Source organism: Molothrus aeneus, chromosome 6 (genome assembly GCF_037042795.1).
Source record: "Molothrus aeneus isolate 106 chromosome 6, BPBGC_Maene_1.0, whole genome shotgun sequence".
NCBI lineage: Eukaryota > Metazoa > Chordata > Aves > Passeriformes > Icteridae > Molothrus > Molothrus aeneus.
In genome coordinates, this window is record NC_089651.1 from 30,381,050 (window position 1) to 30,405,333 (window position 24,284).

The window sequence follows — 24,284 nt, forward strand, 5'->3', positions numbered from 1 at the left end:
ATCCACGGTGGCAGTTGCAACTTTTTAAAAGGAATGTTAATAAAAATATGCAGCTTTGCATTTTAGACACATCAATCCCATATACAGACAAGTATTATCTGTCTTTTTTTATGGTCTTTTTTTTTTTGATGACCTCTGATAGCTGAGTAATGTAGCTGAAATGGAATCTGCCTTTCTTGCCCCTCACATTTCTCACTAAAGGAGTCTGAGCAGCTCGCAGGTGTTTCCATGCAGAGACTGCAGTTGATGATAGCACAACCAAGCCCTTCAGTGATGAGGGTGTGCTACCAAGTTTCCCTGAGTAACGGAGAGGGAAGGAGAGGGGAGAGGAGAGAGGAGCTCTCTTCAGCCCTTTGTAAGTCAGCTAAATCAGAGTGGAATTTCTCAAGACACATGTACTTCTGTAAACTGACAGTGTGCTATGTGGTGCAAATAATTTGTATACTGCTGCTTCTCAAAGAAACTGGTAATAGATGTTTAGTGAAAACTGTTCTGCAACTAAACATATAAATTCTGCTATAATCAAATACATTCCAAGAAAGATTAAAAATCTAAACATATAATTTTAAACTGAAGCACTATGGCACATAAATATATTTGAATTTTATAACACCAAATACGGCATATCAAATAATAAATTTTAATGAAAAATAAAAGCAGACTAGATAAAGACCTAACCATATAAGCTAGGAACTGCCTGGAGGACTAAGAAAAAGGGGATGGTACTTTACAGAGTTGCTGATAAATTTCCAAAAGAGTAGCAGAGAATTTGGAAGGGTCTGTCACAGAGCAATCTGCTCCATTTAAGCACCTCTGTTTGATAAGATGCACGGAGCAAGGTTTCGTAATGTCAACCCTCCAGGAGCAAGCTGGGCTGGAAACAATTTCCTAAGAACTATGAAGGCCTCAAAAGGTCAGATGTCATCCATACACTGCACATGTTGTTATACAATAGCTCACTGCAGAAATCAAACTTAACTCAGAGCAAGACCTCTATTAAGAGATATAAAAAGCTACAGTTTTAAAAGAGACTACAGAAATATTTTCTTAAAATAGCTATTAAATTGGAGGGTACCTGGAATACTGAAGGGTGAAAAACTGAAACATTAGCCTGGGTTATTAGAGGTTGTACAATTTTATATTATTCCTACCATAAAATTACTTATGTCCCATGTGAGATGTAGGCTTCATTCCTCCACACTATGGAGCCATCCTGAAGTGACAGTTTGTAAAATAGAAATTATTTTCTTTTGGTCCAGTGCCAGTAATAATATATTGCTGAGGAAGAACAGAAGTAGTCCTATATCCACAATAAAAAATACTAGAAATCCTGGTGCTCTGGAAAGGCAGTTTTTGAACCAGGGAGAACAAAAACCTCCTATGTATTATTTCTAGTTTAAGTTGCTGCCTATTGAATGGAAAATGTTATTTGAAAAGTTTAAGTCTCAGTGGATTTGGGTTACTTAGATGGAATGTGTTGCTGTGAGAGTATGGATACAACATGACTATCCCATTGTGTCTTAAGCACCTCATTTCATTAACAAAGTTAAAGTGGAAGTGAACAAAGAGAAAAAAAAACCACATAAAAACTGAAAATAATAGAGATCAAGAGGGTTTCCAACATTACTTGAGACGGAGGAATGGAAGAGTATAGATATTAAAATAGTCTGCAGAAGTAAAATGTAATTTGAGGAAAAAATCCATGAGAGATACCTTAGATAATGGGGAAGAGTCAAATGATAGAAAATTTGCATTTGGCAATAATTATAAAAATGCTGGTGCAATTTTGAACTGAATATAAAAAGACATACTGCAGAAGAATTGAGACTTTCTTCTATCCAAACATGGCTTCTCTGTGGTATGTTTGGAGTATTTGTTCATCCTGAGCATGATTTTTCAGAAACATTGACAAATAGAAGGGAGTTCCAGACAACAATGATTTCTTTTCATGAGTTCTTACAGAACTCTGATGAAAGAATAAATAAGCACGCATATATTTTCAGACTAAATGAAAACAAGTATGTGTCTAAATACATTTTAAACCAGTCCATAAATATTGAAGAATATAAACAACAAGAACTGAAAGAAGATTCACAAATTTTCCAGAACACTCAAAATGACTGTAAGGAAACATCTGTCCAGTGTTACATGCTGGAAAACAGCTCTTCTGTGTTTTTTATAAAGTATTATCTTAAAATCTTAGGGCTCAAAATTACCTGCAGTGTGGATGAACTACTTGTGAATACACACTGTGACACAGTTCAAGAATGTCTGTCATCAGCTGAGGACAATACATTGATTTCCACTGCTATTATCTAAGTACATAAAATCAGTCTCATAGATGGGCAAACAAGACTCGCACAGAATCATACTAGAGACAAAGGATAGGACAAGAGCTAGAAGACTGTTAGCAGACAGACAAGTGAATTTCTTGAATGTACAATTTTGCAAAAGAATAAATGTAAAAATATAGAAGACAGAAAACTGAGCAGAGCACCCATATACATGAGATTTTTTCTTTCCCTTTGTACTGAGCAACAGCAACAGAGAAAGTACATTAATATTGCAGAAGGGTTCCTAGTGATTGATAAAAATGCTGCAAAATTACTTAATTTTTTTCACAAAAGTTAATGTATACTGTTACCAACATTCTGTAAGAACTGCCACTGAAGTACTGTAGTTCCAAGAAATAAATGTTTGCATATGGAAATACAAAATGAAAGTTCCCTAAATAAACTCAGGCCATACTTGGATCTCTGTCCAGCACAAACACTTTTAATATCAACAAGCAGACTGTATGAGCAAACTCCAGCAGAGATTAAAGGACTATTCCCATAAATTAGATGCAAAATTACCTTGTAAAAAAAAAGTGTATGTACAAAATTAGGCTTATACTTCAGCTTTAGTACAAATGCAAACTACCACCAGCTACCGTAACAGTTAAGAATTCCAGCATTCACTAGTAATGCCTATAACACACTAACTTTCAAATTCAGCCATCCATTGAGTGAATTTGGTTTTTTAAATATCCACATGCATTTCATCACTTCTACTTGTGCAATCAAGAAAGTGAAGGATATTCACACTGCTTAAGCAAACTGACCTTCGCCCCTCAAAATGTGAATCGTAGGAACTATTTCAAAAGCTCCTCTCCACACAGCAACTAGACTGAGGCTATAAATTTATGGATCAGAGACAGGCAAGGAAAATCAGATATGGTGAATATTCCTAAAATCTTCTATTCCATTACAAGAAAAGCTTTTACTACACAGGACTGAAACAACCTGGAATGGTTCTGATACAGTGTTCAAAAGACAAAGTGAGTGGGGAAACTACCAATTTTTTGGGATGCTTAATTACATATTTCTGAGATAACAAGAAGCCATTTTAGCTACATTATGCTAGGCACTTAGTTTGATTTTTATCAATAATTACAAAAGTCAATTAACATTAAGTCTTTGGTTGCATTATTATTGGGAACTACCTTTATTTTGTACGTACAATTATATATCTATAGAAAAGAAACAGAGAAACCTGCTTTCTAATCCAAAGTACAGGGAATTAAGGAGAAGCAGGACTGAAACATACCAGTGGAAGGATGATTCAACAGACTACTGTCTTTATTCTAAGGAAAAATATTAAAACATTTTCCAGTATCAAATTCAATTCCTAAAAGTTTTAAATTGACATCTTAAAGGTGACATCTCTATAGCACAATACCATGAGCACATCCTTTCATTGTCAGCTCAGTGATGAGAGCGTGCTGAACCAGCACCATACAAACAAAGGTTGAAAACCAATTTCTACATAAATGCAAGTCTTCCTAAAGGCTTGTTATTGCACATTTCATGTTGACATAATGAATTTTCCATTTTTGGTTTTCTCATTGACCCAAAAGACATAAAATATGGGGACAAAACTTAGGCTTCTTAGTATGTTTTTGGTATGACACATACTGGCAAACTAATTTTCCTCCCTTAAAATAATTTGTTTGACTGAATGATGTAATGAATCCTATCATAGGAACAATGTTTGTCATCACAGTTTTTTAATAACCTGGGATTCTATATCTCCACTGAGATTAGACTTAATCCAATTTAACAAAGTGAAAAACAATGCAGATTTTCTTCAGTACAAGTTATTAATGATTTTTATATCAATGTGTTTTTATTATACAGAGACAGTAACAACTCAGATAACTATCAGAATGGCTTACTCAGCAAAACTGATGAAAAAACATTCCTGTGTTAATTAGTATGAGTAACAGCAATGCAGAGTGAAGAAAATACTAGGTGTTTGTGCATAGAGCTCTCATTTGTTTATTTTTTGTGCCATATGCTGCTTGAGAATCTGTAGCTAATTTTCTGCACTGGCTACAATGCTTCGTCTGGCACTGCTGCCTAGGCTTGACCCTGCACAAAGGAAAACTGAAGCAGAAATTCATCCCTCCTTCTACACAGTCCTGGTTACACAACCTTCAAAAGCATTATGCTAGTTTGCAAGCAAGAGACAAATTTAACCAACTCACTTTTCACTTGTGGTGCCTTTAGCAAAGGGAATAATCTGCAAACTAATTTTCACTATGTACCACACTGTGTTCATCTTAACACTGTTCCCATTTCCTGATACACAGACTGCCCCCCCAGGTTTTAGTTACTCTAGTTACTCAAGGTTTCTATTTCCATCAGAAGTAATGAACAGGAGCATTTCATTTACATGTTTCTCCAGTTACACAAATGTTATACAATAAATTAAAAAATGTTTTTAGATTCCTAATGGAAAAAAAAATTTGAACTTCAGGCATGTGACAAAACACACTTGTAAGTGAAAAGCATTGTATATATGCTATAAAGAACTCAAATCAACTGGAGGGTCTAAGAAATCGAAAACATACATGAGTACTTAAAAGAAATCTAGGTAGGTTTAATTGTGCAAATAAACACAACTCACTCAATCTTAGTTCTGCCCTTTAGTGAACAAAATTACACCAAATGAAAGATGTGATTTTAAAAGTTCATGTTAATCTAATTTAGAACCATAAATAACAAAATACTACAAGAACAATCACACAGTCATTTCACATGACAACTCATGGCCATAAGGTCATTAGGTTAAGCTTCTCATTTTTCCCCCTTACTTTAGCTTCATGTAAGTGTAATGTAGGCAAATTTCCTGAGCAACATTTACTGGCGCGTTACCTCCACCTCTGTGTCTGTTTAGATTTTTCTGACAAGCAGATCCATCTCTCTTATGCCACTCTTCCTTGCACAAGACACAACAAAAGCCACACAAAATTTTGCTTAGCAGTGTTGTACTGCAGTACTAAAGAAAATGACGCCACAAAGCCATTAGAATTTTGTTTTGTGAGGGGACTGGAAAACCATTAAACTGTACCATATTATAGTTTGAAAATTGTTTTGGGTCAGAACCCAAGGTCAGAGTAATTCTCTTGTGCTATATTTTCTATTACTTTTTTCTGATTCCAAGTTGTGTAGCACTTGACCCAGCCACAGATACTGCAAAGTAAAGTTACAGAGAAAATAAAAAAAAAAATAACCCTCCCCTCCTCCAGACTCATGCATTTTTGCACCAAAGGGCAGATTTTTCTATTCCAGGACTATCTCACCTCTGGAGTAACATCTCGCGGTGCAAACCCTGTTCCTCCCGTTGTTAAAATCAAATTGAGTTCCTTTTCATCACACCAATCTATCAGCGTCTCCTGAAAGAGAACATGAATCCTGTCAGATCCAGCAAGAAATGGTTATATCAGATAATACCTGAAGACTTGAAATGTCTTAAAACCGAGTCATACACAATATGGGGAATTATAAACCATTCATGGCTTTTTATACAAAGATTTTAAACCAGTATTTATAGCCAAGATAAGACAGAATAATGCAAGTATCTACATAATATTATTTTGCATATGGAAACTGAAATTCAGTTCTCTATCTCTTGACCTGAATTGGAAAACAAGAATTCACAGTTATTAATTTCTACCATTGTTTATTTTGATATATAAATATAATATCCTTCAATACATTATCAAACTAATAGAGTATGTAAATTTAATTTGCATTACATAATTGATTCTTGTAATAGTAACTTTGGTTTACATGCTGCACTTTTTGATAGCCTGAAAAAACCAAGAACCATGGATCTGTAAGCCTAACTACCAACAGATTCAATAATGCACTTGATGCAGCAGGTGATGATCTACAATCATCTTTCCTACATTCCCCTAATAACAGGAGTGTGTATACCCATTCCAAAGCTGGACTGAGAAATCTGTCATTTAAATTCAATGACTTACAATTCTGGGAAACTCATGATACTAGAGAAGTGTTTAATTTGATTTGATATATTAATTTACAAAATGACTTTTTAAACTAGTTTTCAAACTATGACAAAAATTTGACATAAGCAGAAGACTTATTTAATCTCAATGTGATTATCTCACTTATCCTTCATATTCAACTGTGGGCCAGCACAGCAGGAGCATGTCTGCCTGGAGTGCAAAATTCACTGTCTTACCTTAAGTACACTCATTACACAGTAAAGTATCATCTACAGAGATCATATCTATTATTTAGACAGTTATCCATATTCTAGCAAAGAAACAACATTATTTGAAAATGTTAAGGACAAATTTAAGTTTTGGGAGCATTACATTGGGAAGGAAGGAAAAGTTTTGGAGATTGTTGGCTTAAAGCTTATTATTTATCACAAAATTAGCTCTGAGAAATATACTGGTTTAAAAAGCTTAAAATAAAATCTCTGGAACAACTGAAAAAGTACAACCAATTTAGGTAATCCTCAGCTGTATTTTTGCAGGCCTAGTACTCCTATGCAACTCCCATTTAACAGAAGGATCATATACAGACACTTAAAAATTACAGCTAGAATAAACCTATGTCTTACTGCAAGCCCCACCACACCAATACATCCAAGGATTACTTGAAGAAGTGGCAAAACCAAAGGTTCTGTCTTTATTTCTCCTTTCTTTACTCATTACTTCCACTTCCTCTTTTGTATTCTCTCTTGTCTTTATTAAAATCATATTAATCTTTTTACTCTACCCCTTTGGAGAATAACTCTCTAATTCACTGGGTTGTAAGTGAACATCCCAGAAGTTTGTTATATGAACATTTCAAATAAGCTTGAGAAAGGAACAAGGATAATGCCTCAAAGTTGTACATAAATAAAAGAACTAGTAACTATAGCTCTTGTGTTACATTTTGAAAAAAATGTGAATTATGGTAGTAAAAGGATTTTAGGTCTTAAAATTTTTTGCTTCAATAACACAGTTACACATTAGGAAATTTCTTTCAAATAGGTGGCATCTCTATCATCTAGAAATATATTTGTCTTGACTTAAACAGGTACACATTTCAGAGAACAGTTTGGAGAAGCTCAGTTTTTGGCAAAGTTAGACCTTAATATTGCAATTATTTTAAAAATTAATATGGTCAGGGAAAAATCTTCCTATAGAAAACAGGATGGGTAGGTTTTCGGCATTTGGTTTGGTTTTTTTAAAGCATAATTTAGCTTTGGATAAAATAAAACCTCCCAAATTTCTTTTAACAAGAAAATAGATCCTTCCTCTGTTCTCATTTTGCTACAGTTCAGTAATACTTGCATTAATGAGGGGAGAAAAAGTCATGTGATATCCTTCAAAAAACTAAAGAAATTAGCATCCTAACTCTTCAATTAAATCAAGCAATAATTAAGTGCCTATTCCTGCTACTGCATCAGTGTACCTAGGCAGACTCCTAGATAGAATTCTCAATTAAGTTCTAGTTATAGTAAAGAAACTTTCAAGCTTTCAAATAGAAGACCTTTAACCACAAGGCAGTGAGTTTGGGTTTCATTGTACTTTAGAAGTGCAAATTCATCACTTAGATATTTTAAAACCATGGAAAAATAGCCAAGGCTTATATTCAACTTATTTATTTTCTCTCTAACCCAAAAAAACTGTGTGCCATGAAATATTCTCATTGCGGTGAAAGTATCTAAAAAAGGAAGCCCCCACGCTCATCTATTATGAACAAATTGTGGACTCAGAACAGGTAGATTCTGTACTGGCTTTGCAGGGAAATGAATTTTCTCTGTCTTCAAATAAAGATTTCTCTAGGCAAGTGACCTGATATTTGGCTTTACTGACGCTATACAAGCAAAATTATTATATAACATTTCAACCAAAGAAAATTTAATTTAATATTTTTTATGCATATTTCTCCTCTTCTGTTGTTTCACTGATGATAAGCTTTCGAGAGAAAATGGCTAGGTCAACAGATTATGTAAAGCACTATTATTTCATTCAAGCCATTGGAATGATGCTGATGGATACAAAATACAGTAGCTGGCTCTGAAAACAGTCCAGTAAAATTACCACCAAGTTTTAAAAAGCCAGAACAAAGCTACAGAACTCCAGGGGGGAAAAAACCCCAATCAATAAATAGCTTAATACTTTTAAAAATTAGTATCCTAAATTAGGCTTTATCAGTTATTTTCCAGGGTCAAGGTGTAACAGAAATGAAGTCATTACAGACAGTTCCTCCACAAATAATTTTATTTCAAAAGGACACAACCATTTCAGATTTCACTGAAGTCCTAAAATAATTATATTAATTATGTCTTTCTGATGCACAGAAGTAAAATGTCAGGCCAAGTTGTCTCCTTAAGCTTTAGATTAGATCTAGTTCCCTGTCCTCTTTACCTAATTTCTCATATTTTCTCTCTCAAATACATTTAAATTTCCCTCATTCAAATGAGTAAGAAATCCTTAGGTAAAACAAACAACTTCTTTCCATCTCTTGCTGCAAAGAGCTGTTGCTACTATCAGCTCCCTCTCTCCCACAACCTGGAACTACTCATTGGACTTCCTATGCACTGCCCGGTATTGAAACTACTTCAATTATAACACTACTCAACAAAAACTTTGTTTATGATGCTTGGAATTGTCTCATGACCAGTGTTAGTTTTACCAGTGCAGAAAAATCCTGCCTCATTTTTTCTCTTAGTCTTTCACACGTGAATTTATTGATTTAAAGACCAATAAAGAGCCTACAGGTATGGCTCAGTGCAGACACCCTATGTATTTGGCAGGTACATGCTTGCAAATTCATAAAGGCACTACCACATCAGGATACACTAAGCCCAAAAACTGTACAGATGCATTTTGGTGGCACCATACTTAAGCTAGTGCTACCTGACATTTCAGTCAGGGAACAGCTTGAACACTCACTGACATATTTCCTTCTGTGGAGGTAACTTAAGCATCTCCATGTCCAAGATGCAAACCTGCCATTAGTCTAAGCTGCAATGAGCAAGCCATAAAATTTTGGTAATTTTCATTTTGTATTTAAAACTAGTTCCAGGGCTCTGACTCTTCCCTACACCACACCCTGCCTTGATCTACTGTGTTCAAGCGAGAGAAAATACATTATGCTTTAATTTGGTAGGGTTGTCCAGCAACTCTTCATGATTATCATTAGGTATTGTTGTATTTCTAGCAACTCTTCTTCACACATAATTTCTGTGGGATAATGCCCCACCACGATGCACAAGAAACCTGATCACAGGATACACAATTACAATAGACAGGGAAGTGGGCTATTTCATACCTCCATCCTTTAATCTCTGCATAAGTGAACTGGAAAAACAAATAGAGATTCCTTTCTGGAATGAGAGGAACAATGTCCTGATCTTTAAAGATAAATAAGGTTTGTGGATTACTTATCTTAGCCAGAAATTTAAACTTGAGACAGGCTGCAAGTCTCCTCCAGTCCTCCTAGCACTACTGTCTGGTGGTTTTTCACAGACATTGAGACTACAAGCCTTAACGGGAGCAAAAGCGCTACAAAGCACATGAAAATGGTCATTGTGCATCAGATTAAATGCCTACACAGAAAAGCTGAAGTCCTGATGACTTTTCCTTTTCTATGATGCTACAGTCTATGGCACTTCTTGCCTTTTTTTTTTATTGTCCTATTTTTGCCATCACTGCTCTGAGAGTGTGGTAGCACTCCCACAAGTTTATGCTTCCAAAATTACTAGAATATCTTCCTTCAAGTCAATATTCTGGTGCTTACCATTTAGATAAACACGTATATGTTTTTCTGATCGATACATAGTTTACTTCATAACACAAGGTTTGTAAAAAGAATTCTCAATACACATACGTATTTTCATATACCACAGCCACTAGAACACGACATGTACACTGCTATAATTTAAAACATCCAGAAAGAACAGGGAAATGCTAAAAACAGTATAAACAGGGCAGGATCCATACAGAATTCCTTCATTCTATATTCAGTATTGAAACTAGTTAAACAATTCTTAATTCCATAGTTAACAAAGATGTTTGACATTTTGGCCCATGCTAGATTTTTCCAGCACAGTGCAATTGTGAAGTTATTTCACCTTATATGCATCACTAATCACACAGTAATTAAAATATGTAAAAATTTAAACTGCTGAACAAATATAAGTGTTAAATATGAATCTTAATTATGGAAAAAATATACATTTATTTACATTGGATTTTGAAACAGAGGTAAATCAGTATAAGCTGGTTTACAGACATGCATACTTATCCAGAAGTATTCTCAAAACAACTTCATGTGACTTAAAAGATCACTGTGGCTCCCAGGACAAACTACTGACAATCTTCAGAGATGCAGAAGTCTGTGTTCTCCAGAGCAGACCTCAAAATTACAAGCTTTGTAAAATTATTTAAATTCTGTATTTGCAAGCAAATCCTGTTTACTTTAGGAAAATACATTTTTAAATGCAAGGAGAAACATAGAACAGTATGCTTTTAAATGAATAGTGATAGCTTTCCTTAGCAAAACAAGTTAAATTAAAAAAAATATTCATCTATAAAAAGCCATAATAAATATCAATCTATTTTTCTTTCACACTTTTTGGGCTCAAGCTTGAAGAGTGTAAAAGATAAATTTCATGTATGATGAGTTAACATCATCACAATGAAGAAACTATAATGAATGACAATATGACAAGACAGATCAAAGAAGAGAAATTCGGCATAGACACAGATTTGCTAGGAAAACTGGATGTAGTTTCAAGCACTAAGTTCCAGGAATATAAGAATTAGCACATTAAGATCTCATTACAATCTTAACTTAGTCATGTAGCTTGGACTACTCCAGAGCCCAGCTCACTAAAGTTAAGCCTGGTTCTACAACAGGAAAGAACATACATGAGTCAGAAATTCATGTCACAGCACACAAAGCAGGAGAAAAGAAGAATGAAAAGTTGAAGTAACCCATTTGTTCCTCATTGTATTATTCAGGAATTTGAATCTTCTCTATTCTGTGGATCATGGCCTGTACATTATTTTAAAATATAGACTGGGGACTATGCAAGAACACGAATACCCAATAAAGAAAGGCAATGAAGCAAAGAGTGGAGTACAACATTAAATTTGAAAAGCAGGGAAGGTCTTCGAAATGTCAGCGTATTCTTAGAATTAATTTCATATATTTTTGCCCTACTTCTTGTGAGGGTTTTATTTCTTATGCTAACAATCCTTTACTTATTGTTCAAAAGATTCCATGAATTGTGGAGGCCTGAAGATACTCATGAGTGGAGCAACAACTTTACAAGAAATCAATTTCAAAATTATTTAAGAATTTCATAAAATTAAACATTAAAGCAACATGAAAACATGTGTGTTGTTTTCTATTATCTCTATTCCTTTTATCCCTTCCTCACCAGCAGAAAGCAGAAGGTAAGAGAAATGTTAGGAATATGTTCAGTGTAATCACTGTAGTCAAGAGACTTGAATGAAATGCAATTATGTATCTCGCTGTGTCTAAATACAGCTTTTCAAATTTTGAGATTTTACAGAACACAGTAAGTCATCTTTCAAAAAATTCTACAGGTGAATTTCCAGTTTTCAGCATCACAGTCATGTTGCAGTTGTTTTTTTAAATACTAAGCTAATGTATTAAAAGATGTCATAAAAATGTAACTATTTTATTGAAATGCAAAACTAAAGGAGGAATGGAATAAAAATGTACTCTATAAATGGCTGACTTTTTAAATGGAAATTTAATTACAGGCATTTTCCATTTAAAGTAAATTGCAGCTATCAAGTATTTCAAGGTTCAACATACCAATGCAGTCTGTAACATACTTTTTAAAAGTACTTCATGTCTTCTAAAACCTACTATTCAAGGTAATTAGCCCTAAAACAGAGGGGGGGAAAAAAAGTAGGTTTTGAAGAGCAATCATCAACAGAGTTCATCTATGCAAACAAGTAAGGAAAGTCTAGCAGAGAGATGTGCAAACACTGAAGTGTCTGGTCAAACCATCATGACTGGAAGAGCCAACACTTTTAAGAGCTGAGACTGGCAAAAGAATTTCTCATTATTTTGATGGAGAGAGGTAAAGACAGTTGAGGCCATGTACACGGTTGATTTCCTCTCAGAAAAACAAAGGTAAGATTCTTATTGCAACCTACCTACCTTGACATACTAGTCTTAGTATGTCTATACTAAGTATGCCTACACAGTAATTAAGAAAAATAGTGAGTTGTTGTATGATTTAATAAATTGCATTAAAAACTACAAGTAGATTTAGGTCAGAACAAACCATGCACCTACATGCACACAAAGGCATAAAGACCCTTTTCCTTCTGTACAAAAATCTGCTCCCATCTAATGTTGGTGCCACCGGATCCTCCTAGAGCCAGGCTAAGGTTACTCACAGGAAAGGATTGGGCACTTGGCATAACAGCTTTCTACAGATGCTTGGAGGAAGAGATGGAACTTGGAATTAGATACTTTCCAATGTGTCTGTGTCACAAAAGACCTTTACTGTTGACTCTGTATTTGGCAGATATATACATAAGTGTAGGCCTATGTGCTCATTTTTATCTAATAAAAATGTATTAGCAAAAGCACCAAAGTTCAATGTGTCTCATTTCTGCCATGTATAAAAGGCATCTCTCTAAAATACAATATTTACTCACTAAAATAAATATTACAGAGTTATAAAAATTCTGGTTTTCTTAAGAATTGAAAACAATTAAAAACTTAAGAAAAGACAAGCTAACAACAGTAGAAGCTAAATAGCAACTGGAATGAAAAGGAAAAAGAAAGCATATAACCAAATAAATGAATCTAATACTATTTACTAGCTACAGATAGACAGAAACGTTCTCTCTCCATTTTTAAAATTTTCTCAAATTAAAACAGCACTTCAAAGACCTGTTATCACAAGAATACATGCTTAGTTTTGGAGCCATAAAATTCAGATTATTGGGCACAACAAGATGGCTTTTCCCACATTTTCTTCCCCTTTGCATACATAGAGTGTTCATCTAAGGTTGTTTAGAAAACTATTCTTTGGGTTTTCATCTCAGAATGTGCAAAGGCAACTTGATGTTACACACAAATCAGTTACTTTGTAAAACTAGAGCTCTTCATAATATTTTAGGTATGTGTACCAATACCTACAGCACATGTATCTCATGTACCACAGACCAGAAGCTTCAGCAAAGTTTGCAGGCTGTAACTAAGCCCAGATAAATTACACCTCAATCTTACGGAAAAGGCAAAGTGATAGAAAACCAACTGTAAATTTCTTTGAGCTGCCACAGCAACATTAATTGCTACAACCTTAAGGAACTGGTAAAAACACATCTACCATATTTGCAAAAGTGACAGGTCTCAGAGAAGTCCCAGTACAAATGCCTCAGAATCATATTTCTGTAACAGTCTTCAACTCACTTGAAAATAATCATTTGCAGAATTTGCATGTGAATATTTGCATGCACGGACAAGTACATCTCCAGTTTAAGCTAGGTTATACCCCATGTCTACTTGTTTAATTGGCAGGAAGTGCAGTGAATTAGAAAATTACTACAAGGCTTCTATGATTAAAAAGAAAAAAACACATGAGGTCAGCTGTGGAAAAAATGTTTAAACTCAAATGTTGGCTTTCCTGCAACTAAGAAATTTTAAAGATCAATACACTAGTATAAATAAAACGGATTCTTACAGAATCCTGTTCCATTTCTAGCCTCATTTTCTAATAAGAATCTTACATGTTACTTCACACACTTAGCTACAATTGTGAATGACATTATTTTATTTTTTAAATTATGTTACAACTTAGATGATCTCAAGTTTTCATGTAGCTTTCAATGGAAATGACAAATTGAATAGAATGAAGATATTTAAATATCTAAATAAGGTTAGGATGGGGGGAAAGACAAGAGATGAAACCATTAGAGAGATAGGGAGCTACTCAGTGTAATGCGGTTTGTGGTATAAATTTCCCCCCATGTATTGTTCATGCATATCATCCATGGAGTCAATGAATTAAATTGGTTTTTAAAATAAAATCTACTGCTTTACCTGTGAGAATACAGTAAAGAAAATTTACCTACCAATGAACAGCTGCAGTACTTTGAGACACTTAGTCCATACATATATTCTAAGAGTGGGTGGGCTTGTGGTCTGCCCTGGAGTGTCCCGGGAGGGGCACTCCCACTCCTCCCCTCGTCCTGCTTGAGGCATTGACACACTGCCACCACTGCAGTTCCTCTTAAATGCACAATCAAACCTGAAAGAGATTCAGAAAGAGGGGAAAAGCAGGTAGGAGACTAATGTACATGCAGACTATACCTCTCAAAGAACACCAGTTACTGATGAGTAACCTTTCTTCTTTGAGTCTGCATGTACATTCCCACAACGACTCACTCTGATCAGTTACCTTTGCCTTTTCCCATCCAGGAGAAGGCCTGAGGACTCCCACAAAAGACTGCAGCATCACTCCACTGAAGGCTGAAACAGCCCTGGATCCTATTAGACTAAGACAATGCTGGGTGAAAGCAAAGAGAGAACTCCAGGTGACCTTACAGCACATGTCTAAATACCATACAATATAGATACTAAGTTTATCCAGAGATCTAATAGAATTTGGTTTGGCCACATGAAATTCCTTGAGTCTACTCAGAGACAGAAAGGCGCCTAAACAATTATTATGTGAAGTCAGCCAAACTTTTTGATATTCCCACTGTGCAACAAGAAGCAAACTAGAAAACTTGGATCTTTGAAGAGAAATTATAAAGGCCTTATGAAATCAAAAATATAAAGTATAAAATTCAATCAAAGAAGGATAAGATCTGGAAATAAGTATTGAAGGACTAATTTTCTTGTTACTCTGGATCGTCAGCACCATTTCAAGAAGGATTCATGGATGATTGAAGAACAGATTTTCTGCCCATATATAAGTAGTATGTAAAATAGCAGCTATTAGGACCAATATGCTTCACTAGCTGGCTGAGAAAACTATTTCCAAATGTACCACTTTCCTAGACACAAGCAGAAGGAGTAAGCAGAAGTAAGAATTAAAGAGCTCAAAAGCAGAGAAGCAACCACCGTAATACAGTGGTTTTCCACTGCATGAACAGTGGGAAACTGTCATCAATCATGAACAATTCAATACATCCTGATCATCTCTTAGGAAGATGTGAATTGTGAAATGTGTGAACATCAGTGTACTCAGAGAGAGCGACCTGGTAACCTCACCAAAATACAGAGAGAAATCAAAGCAACTACATATCACAACTATTCAGAGAGCTGAGATCAAAGCAGCAACAAACATGTCATACAGACACTATCATTTTCTCATAGAGTATGCATGCCTAGGTTATACTTTCCTGCTACTAATTATCATCACTCTGGAGAGAAGCAAAAACTGACTGCCCTAGAGATTGATTAATGTTTTGGCTTGGGAGTCCCAAGATTATCACAGACTGAAGAGCGAGGGAAGAACTAAAATACAATTTCTATGAAGACTACAAAAGAAGTATACTCATAGCTGCCCATGATTATACCCACTATCAGAACAAGGTGAAATCACAAAACAAAAACCCCACAGTTTTGTCTTTACTGAGTATTTCTCATGTTTGCCAATCGTGATAACTTACAATCAATGCACATAAAAGGAGAATCATCTTACAAGTCTAATCCAAATAAAATTGCTGTCTGGATCTATTAAACCAGGCATCTGTATGACATGCCAAAACAATAAGTATATTTTCGCACAACCAAAGGCAGCATTGCAAAAACTGTAACATTCTCGAGTACTGAGAAATAAGGCCCTAACCTAAGATAATAGGTTGCTCCTGAGGTGAAATCATTGCTATCTTGTAGCATATGTAAAGGTTGTGGTCTCCTTCCTACCCAAAATGTTCTGTATGTTTAAATAGTCAAATATAGTGTTATGTTTCACTGCATGAAAAATGAAGCTTCAATAATGCCTGAGTCTATTAGTCCAGATGATCATGTGGGGGGGGAAAAAGGCAGTATGACTATAATAGATGGTTACAAGCTCCTGAATTCCAAGCACTGATACTGTTCAAGCCAGAATGGAGTGACTGTGGTGACACAGACACTGCTTTTTTCTAACCACAGCAGAGTTAAGGGTATTGATAGATAAGCACCAGTCTGAAATGCATGGAAATCAAAAGATATCTCCCTACCAACTCAGATGCTCTTGCCCTCTAGAGAAGACATTTTAATTTCTGGATGTTATGATAGATTAATTAATCCTTGGCGGATAATATTGTCAATACAATTGCCTATTTAAATATGTAGAGAAATTGCTGTTAAGAAGATGTGCCAGCATATTTTGAAGATCCTGAAAATCTGTAACAATTATTTTATGTCAAGCACAACAGCTCCATAGATGGAGTAATTTCATGCTTGCACCTCCATGCTTACTGCCACAGTGCACTATGATGGTGCCATTCACTAAAAAAATCACTGTTCTGAGCATCAGCGTATGGATCCTGAACAGCATTCTGATATTGCCTGGTAACTTTTATTAGAATCATAGAATATCCTAAAAATGCTGCTCTTGTGCAACAAAGAAGCCAGCCTAGCTGACATCTCTACATATTTGTAGTGGATCCTGCTACCAGCTGGGAGACTTAAAGATTACTATCTATCACCTATATTAATTCTCTAACATCATCAATGCTAGATTTAGCTTCCAGAAAATAATAAACCATCAGTAAGGAAGCCACCTCATTCAAAACAAAGAAATGTCTTTTAGTTCTCTAAATATAAGGAAGATATGGACATCCTGCTCTGATATATTCTTGTGATAGGGACACACAAACAAGAAAGAAAAAGGTATACACAACTAAAGAAAGAAGTCTGGAGTATTCTGGATCTGATTAGATTGTCTGCACATCTCCATTTTCTGTTGAGTAGGAGTAATACTGAAGACCCTGAAAATGATTCTCAAAAGCTATAAGGAAAGTATAAAAATCAATTGAAATTCATTGACAGTTATTAATGCAAAAAACATGTTAACAGCTCTTGCAGGCAATGAAAAATGAGTAACTATGATCAATACAGAAAAAAAAGATTTTTCCCTATGTGCCCTGGTTGTTTTTTTCTATAAAGATAGAGCACAATAAAAGAATCATAGAATGAACTAATAATAGGCTGCCTTGCTGATTAAGTTATTGCTTATTCCTAAGTGAGTGTAAGCATCTAAAGAGTAAAATGTAAAGAACCTTTTTACACTTCTAAGACTGAACCAAACTTACAAGAGTGACTGAATTACTGAACTGGAAAGGCCATTCTCTTGAAAGGAAAGACATTTTCAGAACTGAGTCCGTGCAGAATCTCTTTTATAGGCCCAAAGGATTATAGCTATTGCATAATACTGGGTGAAAGCTGTTACCATAGAATTTGATGAGCCATCATCTGTTTCCATTTCAGCTTGCAGAGCTGTCTTAGCATCAGCCAATCCCGCTGCAATCAAAGATTTCAATTTTTATACTCAGGAGAAAACTAATGCAGAACAATTAATATCAGAAAGACTTCTTTCCCTAAAAGCTGAAACTTTTGGGTCATTTCTCTTTTGGAATATTTTTTAAAAATGCTCATTTATTCTTGATTTTGTTCTTTTCAACAACAAAATTGCTTGCAATCAGGAGGCAATAAAAGCATTCAGAATACTAAAGAGATTTCAAAATCACCTTTGAACTGTTTCTGCAGCTGGTATAAATGAAACTAAAATCTGCCAGGGTACTAAGGTTCTTCAACCATGCCTGTATGGTATTGTAAATCTCTCAGGCAAAATAATATATAGAATTTCAAACAACTTACAGCACTTTTGAAAAATTCTTTGTATTCTTATCCTCATTGTTTCTAAGGTCCTAAATTCTCAGAAATTATTTTATGCTCTAAATAAAGATATGCTGTCACTGTTGTATAATAAAGACTATACGTATATAAAAATAAAACATATATTTTTCTCAGCCAACTAAACTGGAGACAAGTTTGTAAGAAGTCTTCCTAAATTGATAAAGTTGATGAATCTAGAGCAAACAGAAGCTTAATAAAGCAAACGCTTCACAGAACAGATCTAGCTCAACCTGGTTTCATAATGTTAGCAAAGCCCCAAAGGTTGACTAAGACATGAAGAAAGTTTAAAGAAATACATGAAAAGAGTTGGAAAAGATGATTCTTAGCAGAATCACTCGTCACCTCTTGTTTTTCTAAAGACAAATACCAAACTTTACTAATTAAATCATAAAAGAAATACTAATCATTAGTATCAGAATGAGAGAAGCATAGAATACTTTCTCCTTACAAATGTTTGCAGCAATCATATTGAGTTTCTTGACTGCTGCAGAGGTATTCAAGAATGACCTGGACAGAATCTTGTGCAGAGGAGGGAGTCTCCAACACCCCTTTGGGCAATCCCTTCCAATGCTCAATCACCCTCGCAGTAAGGAAGTTCTTCCTCATGTTCAGGTGGAACTTCCTGTGCATCAGTTTCTGCCCATTGCCTCTTGTCCTATTGTTTGGCACCACCAAGAAGAGCCTGGCTGTTGGTTATGGGATCAAATGCAAAGAAAAATCTAAATTTAAGAAAAAATCTAAATATAAAAAATCAAAATGTCGGTATCAAAATGTTGGCGAAGAAAAAACACACTGGTGCAGTGCAGTAGTTTTTAGTTCCATAGGTGTTGTTTTTCTCTTCCTACACTCTCTCCCATGTGAGCTCCCTTTTATTTGATTTCTTTACAGATAAACCACTGCTTTCTAATTGATCCTTAGGGCCTCTTGCTAATTTTGTAACACACAAAACATGTCTCAAGCATTCCATGCATGTGATTGTTTTCAATCACAAAAAGTGACATACTCACACAGTGGTTTTCCACCCAGATTCACACCATCCTCAGCAAACACACAAATTAGCTGGGCCTTTAGGGTTAACGTTCTCTTGTTCTGGGTGGTAGGGGTGCCAGATGTTTGGCACCATTCCCATATAAGGCTCCATCCTCAGACACCCTCTCTTCAGAGACTGATCGACATTGATGAGGTCCCCTCTCAGTCATCTTTTCTTGAGGCTGAACAGGCCCAGCTCCCTCAGCCTTTTCTTATAAGAGGGATGTTTCAGTCCCCTCATCATCTTCACAGTCCTTCACTGGACCTGCTCCAGGAGCTCCATCTCTTTCTTGTCCTGAGGAGCCCAGAACTGGACACAGCACTCCAGGCGAGGCTCACCCGGGCTGAGCAGAGGGGCAGGATCCCTTCCTTGACGTGTTGGCCACGGTCTTCCTAATGCAGCTCAGGATCCCATGGTCCTTCTTGGCCACCAGGACACACTGCTGCCTCAGGGACAGTTTGCTATTCACCAGGACCCCCAGACCCTTCTCCACAGAGCTGCTTCCCAGCAGCTCAGCCCAGCCTGTGCTGGCCCACAGGGTTATTCCTGCCCAGGTGCAGGACCCTGCGCTTGCCTTTGTTGAATCTCAGGCAGTTCTTCTCTGCCCATCTCTCCAGCCTGTTCTGAAGGGCTGCACAGCCCTCTGGGGTATCAGCCACTGCTCCCAGCTTTGTGTGCTCAGTGACCTCGCTGAGGGTGCATCTGCCCTTCATCCAAGTATTTGACGAGTAAGTTATTGACCACTGAGCCCAATATTGAACCTCAGAAGACTTCACTAGGACAGCCCTCCAACCAAATCCTGTGCCACTGATGAGAACCCTCCTTGTTAAAGTATGAGTAATTTCTAGAAGTAATTTCCAGAACTCATGGAAAGCCCTCTGGAATACAAGTACTTATTTGTTATTTCAAAGATTTAAGAAGACAAACACTGTAACCTTTACCAGAATCCAGAGTTATTTATATAGTTCAAAGAAGAGTTGCATAAGAAATAATGAGTCTTTTCAACTGTGTATCACCTGCTTTATATATCATTATTCTAACATATGGTCTGTTACATGAAAGTGTTTATATAAGTGATTTTTGGTTATTTAATTGGAAAACTTACCTTTCTGGACAAGGTCAAATCACATTACAGTCAACTGCTTACTGCAACTTAGTATTAAGGTTTCATTACCATAACTAAAAATAGCATATTGCCCCTTTCAAAGAGTTGTATCATCTCCCACACATCCTACTTTCGGGATTATGATGCATGCAGTATATGTTATCTCTGGACTACTGCTTTCCCTTGTAGAGACAATTGCCACTTTAGTGCTAGAGAGTGATGAAAAGCCTACACAGGCAGCACAGTCATACAGATAGTATTTTCAGTAAGAGAGAGAGTAGGTGGCATTAGTGGATGAGGGAGACAGGCAATAAATTTCATCTGTGAGCAACAGCTGGGCAACTCCCTCTGGAAATCAAGGACCACACACTGTTCTGTTGATAACATTTCTTATATTATAGTGCTCCTGACCAGGAGGCCATTGTACATCAAGGAATTAGCAATCCACATAACAGTTTCCTTGAAATTCCTACAGAAGGCTGCCCTGTGCTTTATGTTCAGCATGGTTTTCAGGAATGTGTTGTGCTACACAAACCTCTTTGGCCAAAGGACAGACTCATCCACCTCATTGTAATGGAGGAGCCTGTAGGCAACTCCAATTCAGTTCTGGTGATGACACCACCAGCATGGCTTTCCTTTATCTAAAAGAGTAGCAGAAATTTCTCACAAGTGGAGAAATCCATCCACATCTGATGCTGCATGAACATACAGTTCCCAGCATCTGAAGGGAGTAAGATTTATTTGCTACCTATATTCCTCCTCATCTTTTGCTTTATGAAAGCAGATATTTCATTCAGCTATTTGCTGTCAGGCCATTCTTACTGAGATACAGACAGAACCTGGCACTTCCCTCTCTCTTGCTTTCTGCCCCAGTACAGAAAACACACACAGAGAATTCCCTTTTCAAGACCCATCATTTCTAACTACAAAAGGAGAGGACTTTGCTTTTTTCTTGCAATTACTATTCAAGTCTTTTCTGTCCTCTAAGAGTTCTCTCTCCAGGTCCACTAACACTATGATATTTGAAAACATTAAAAAGAAATAAAAGATTTTTTTTCCTCTGCTGAGACTTATAAATCTGTGGTTAAATATCAGGTCTATCAGGAATCCAGTAATTCTATAGCAGCAATCTTCCAAGAGCCTTTACATTTGTACCAATGAGCCTAAGCACACTATGTTGTTTTTGCAGCTGTAACTATCTATACTGATCAACTTGAAAAAATTTAGCCAATTTTCAAGCCACCATAGCCATTCCTTCCTGAATGTCACAGATCATTTAGTAGTCCCTTAAGTCTTTCGCTCCTGTTTCAGCTTTCACTTTTGTCTAACCCCAAAAGCAGATACATTTAGAAGGAAACTCTATTTTTGTCTGTTACCCAAATTTCAAAATATCAGCAAGAAAATGTAGGACTACTGGCTACACTAAATATATTTTATTTGAATGAACAGCATACAGCTTAACAGTGATAAGATTTTTTTTTTCCAGACAACAACTAATCTACCAAATTTTTTGAGTTTGGGAAATTTTAATTTCCTGTATCTTTTGACCCTTAGGAAAGAAAAAACAAACATGATAATAAAACCATGATAAAACTGAGGCACAGGAAAATAGACTACCACTTCAATTAAATATACTCAGTTGAAGGTCTTAACTAGCAAGTTAACATCTGGCCATTCTAACTTAGAGTACTGACAAGAGAATACTATTTTGCTCAGGAAATAATTGCAGGCTAAAAGAATAAACAGACTTCATACCTTTAGGCTCCTTTTATTATAATGATGTTTTTGTAGGGAGATATTAAATTTCTCACTGACCTACTTGTACAAAAAATTTCATTAGTAATCTCTGTTCTTTGGCTTGATTTCAGTGTCTGACTGAGGTCTGATAAGAAAATGTTTAATTCTTTTGCAAACTCTGTACTTTGGATGTTTCCTTCAGTTCCCTGCAGATAATCTACAATGGCAAAGAGCAAAAAATTAGGCTTCCATGGAGAGTTTTGCATGTAAGAAATACCAGTGATCTAGAAAACCATTTAAAATTAACTGCTTGTACCAAAGTTTCAATTTTAAATTTATTTTGGTTTTTTTAAATTTTATTTGCATTACTAAGCTATTATTCACCCTATGTATAAAAGAAACTTGTTATTTGCCAGTGGGCTTGATGTCTTGCATCTTATTCCTGATCTTGAAACCTACACGTAGAAGTGATTTAAGTATGACATTAAATATGCAGTCAGAGAAAAACTTGTGCCCCGTGCATTAATTTAAAGAACTGCGTTGTGACTACTGATGATGTATCCAAAGACAGGCAATGAAGTTGGTGAAGGATCTGGAGCACAAGTTTTTGATTAAGAGCTGTTGCGGGAGCTGGAGGTGTTTAGCCTGGAGAAAAGGAGGCTCAGAGAGACCTTACCATTCTCTACAACCATTCTCCTCTGAAAGGAGGCTGTAGAGAGGTGGGGTTCTGTCTCTTTTCACAAGTAACAAGGAATAAAGAATAAATAAATTACATATTTATGTCATATAATATAAAAAATATTACATAAGAAGAATGGCAGCCATTTGAAGTTGTGCCAGGGAGGTTAGATTGCATCTTATGAAAAAATGGCTTCACCAAAAGGGCTACCAAGCATGAAACAGGCTACTCAGGGAAGTGGTGGAATTACTCTCTCTGGAGGTATCTAAAAGGCATACAGATGGGGCACTGAGGAATATGACTTGAAGGTGAACTTGGCAGTGTTAAGTTTTACAGTTGGACTTGACGATCTTAAAGGTCTTTTACAACCTAAATGATTCTATGACAGAACAAATTCTTAATTAAAACCACAAGAAAGGACAATATTTGAAAATAGCTGATCACATGTTAATTCCATGTTTCATACACATTCAAAATACATAATTATAAGGACAGTAAGAATATTGCCTTTGGTTTTCTTTCCCTATTATTTAGCCATTCTCAGAAGGCAATACACGTGCTCAAACATATCCAATAATCTTTTCATTGGTAGAGATCCAGCAGAGTGAATTAAAAAAGCTTTTCAACAAAAAGCTGCTCTGAAATTAGCTATTTATTCTACCAGTGAAGAAGGGCCTTTTTTATTTTTTTTCAATTTGTACATTATGAAATTGCCATGGTATTAGATGAACTGCAACATCATCAGCTGTTTTTCCTGTTGCAAAATTAGGACTCTGTTAAAATACTATTTCTCCAAATATAGGATTGATTTTAAAGAGTTTAAGATACTGAAATTGTGCAACCAAACATTGAAATGCAAAATATTCTGAATATGCACACACATACTAAAATCTATATAAAATTTTATATGTTTCATATAAAACATTTAAGTATAATAACACATTGTAAAAATGCCTGGCTGTCCAAATACATGAGGTCTAGCTCAGTTGTTTTAATTAAAGCAAAATGGCAAATGTAGGGAACTGTGTCATTACGAAAAAAGCTTCATGCTTGCATATCAGCTATTGGCTAAATGGTCAAAATGTTTGTAATAAGCACTTTTAATAATCAGGTCTGCAGAAAATATTTAATCCCAAGAAAACTCAGAATTTTGCATTATCTGTGAGATTTGATTTCTTAGTTCTTTTGCTGGTTGTCTCAGAAGTCAACTCTGTAGTGGGTACAGTGTTTGCAAAAGCTTTAATTACACTGAGAGCATACTACTTCACAAATATTCTTTTATTTTCATTTTCAAAACATAACAATCCATTTAGATTTCTCACCAACATATGCATTCACAGTTTGTAACACTACTTAAAGGCATTTGGAGCTTTTGTATGTAAAGCAGTTCTTTATAGCTCTCTGATTTTAAACTTGGTCATCTTTCCTTCAAAACAGCCTGACCATAATTGTGTGCTGTCATCTAGAGCCTCAAGATACTCCCTAAAACTCAAGAGTTAGCTTCAGTGTCCCAAATGACAGCCAGCT

At 35.7% G+C, this 24,284-nt stretch overlaps 1 protein-coding gene across 21 annotated transcripts in view; it reads right to left on the minus strand.

The window, feature by feature from the left end:
- Positions 1-24,284, minus strand: part of GPHN (gephyrin) — a 271,026-nt gene that overhangs the window by 123,116 nt on the left and 123,626 nt on the right. For all 21 annotated transcript variants that reach the window (XM_066551468.1, XM_066551466.1, XM_066551464.1 and 18 more), the window contains exon 4: positions 5,627-5,719. In XM_066551468.1, coding sequence (XP_066407565.1) covers positions 5,627-5,719 — 93 coding nt within the window. The remainder of the gene's footprint in view (positions 1-5,626; positions 5,720-24,284) is intronic.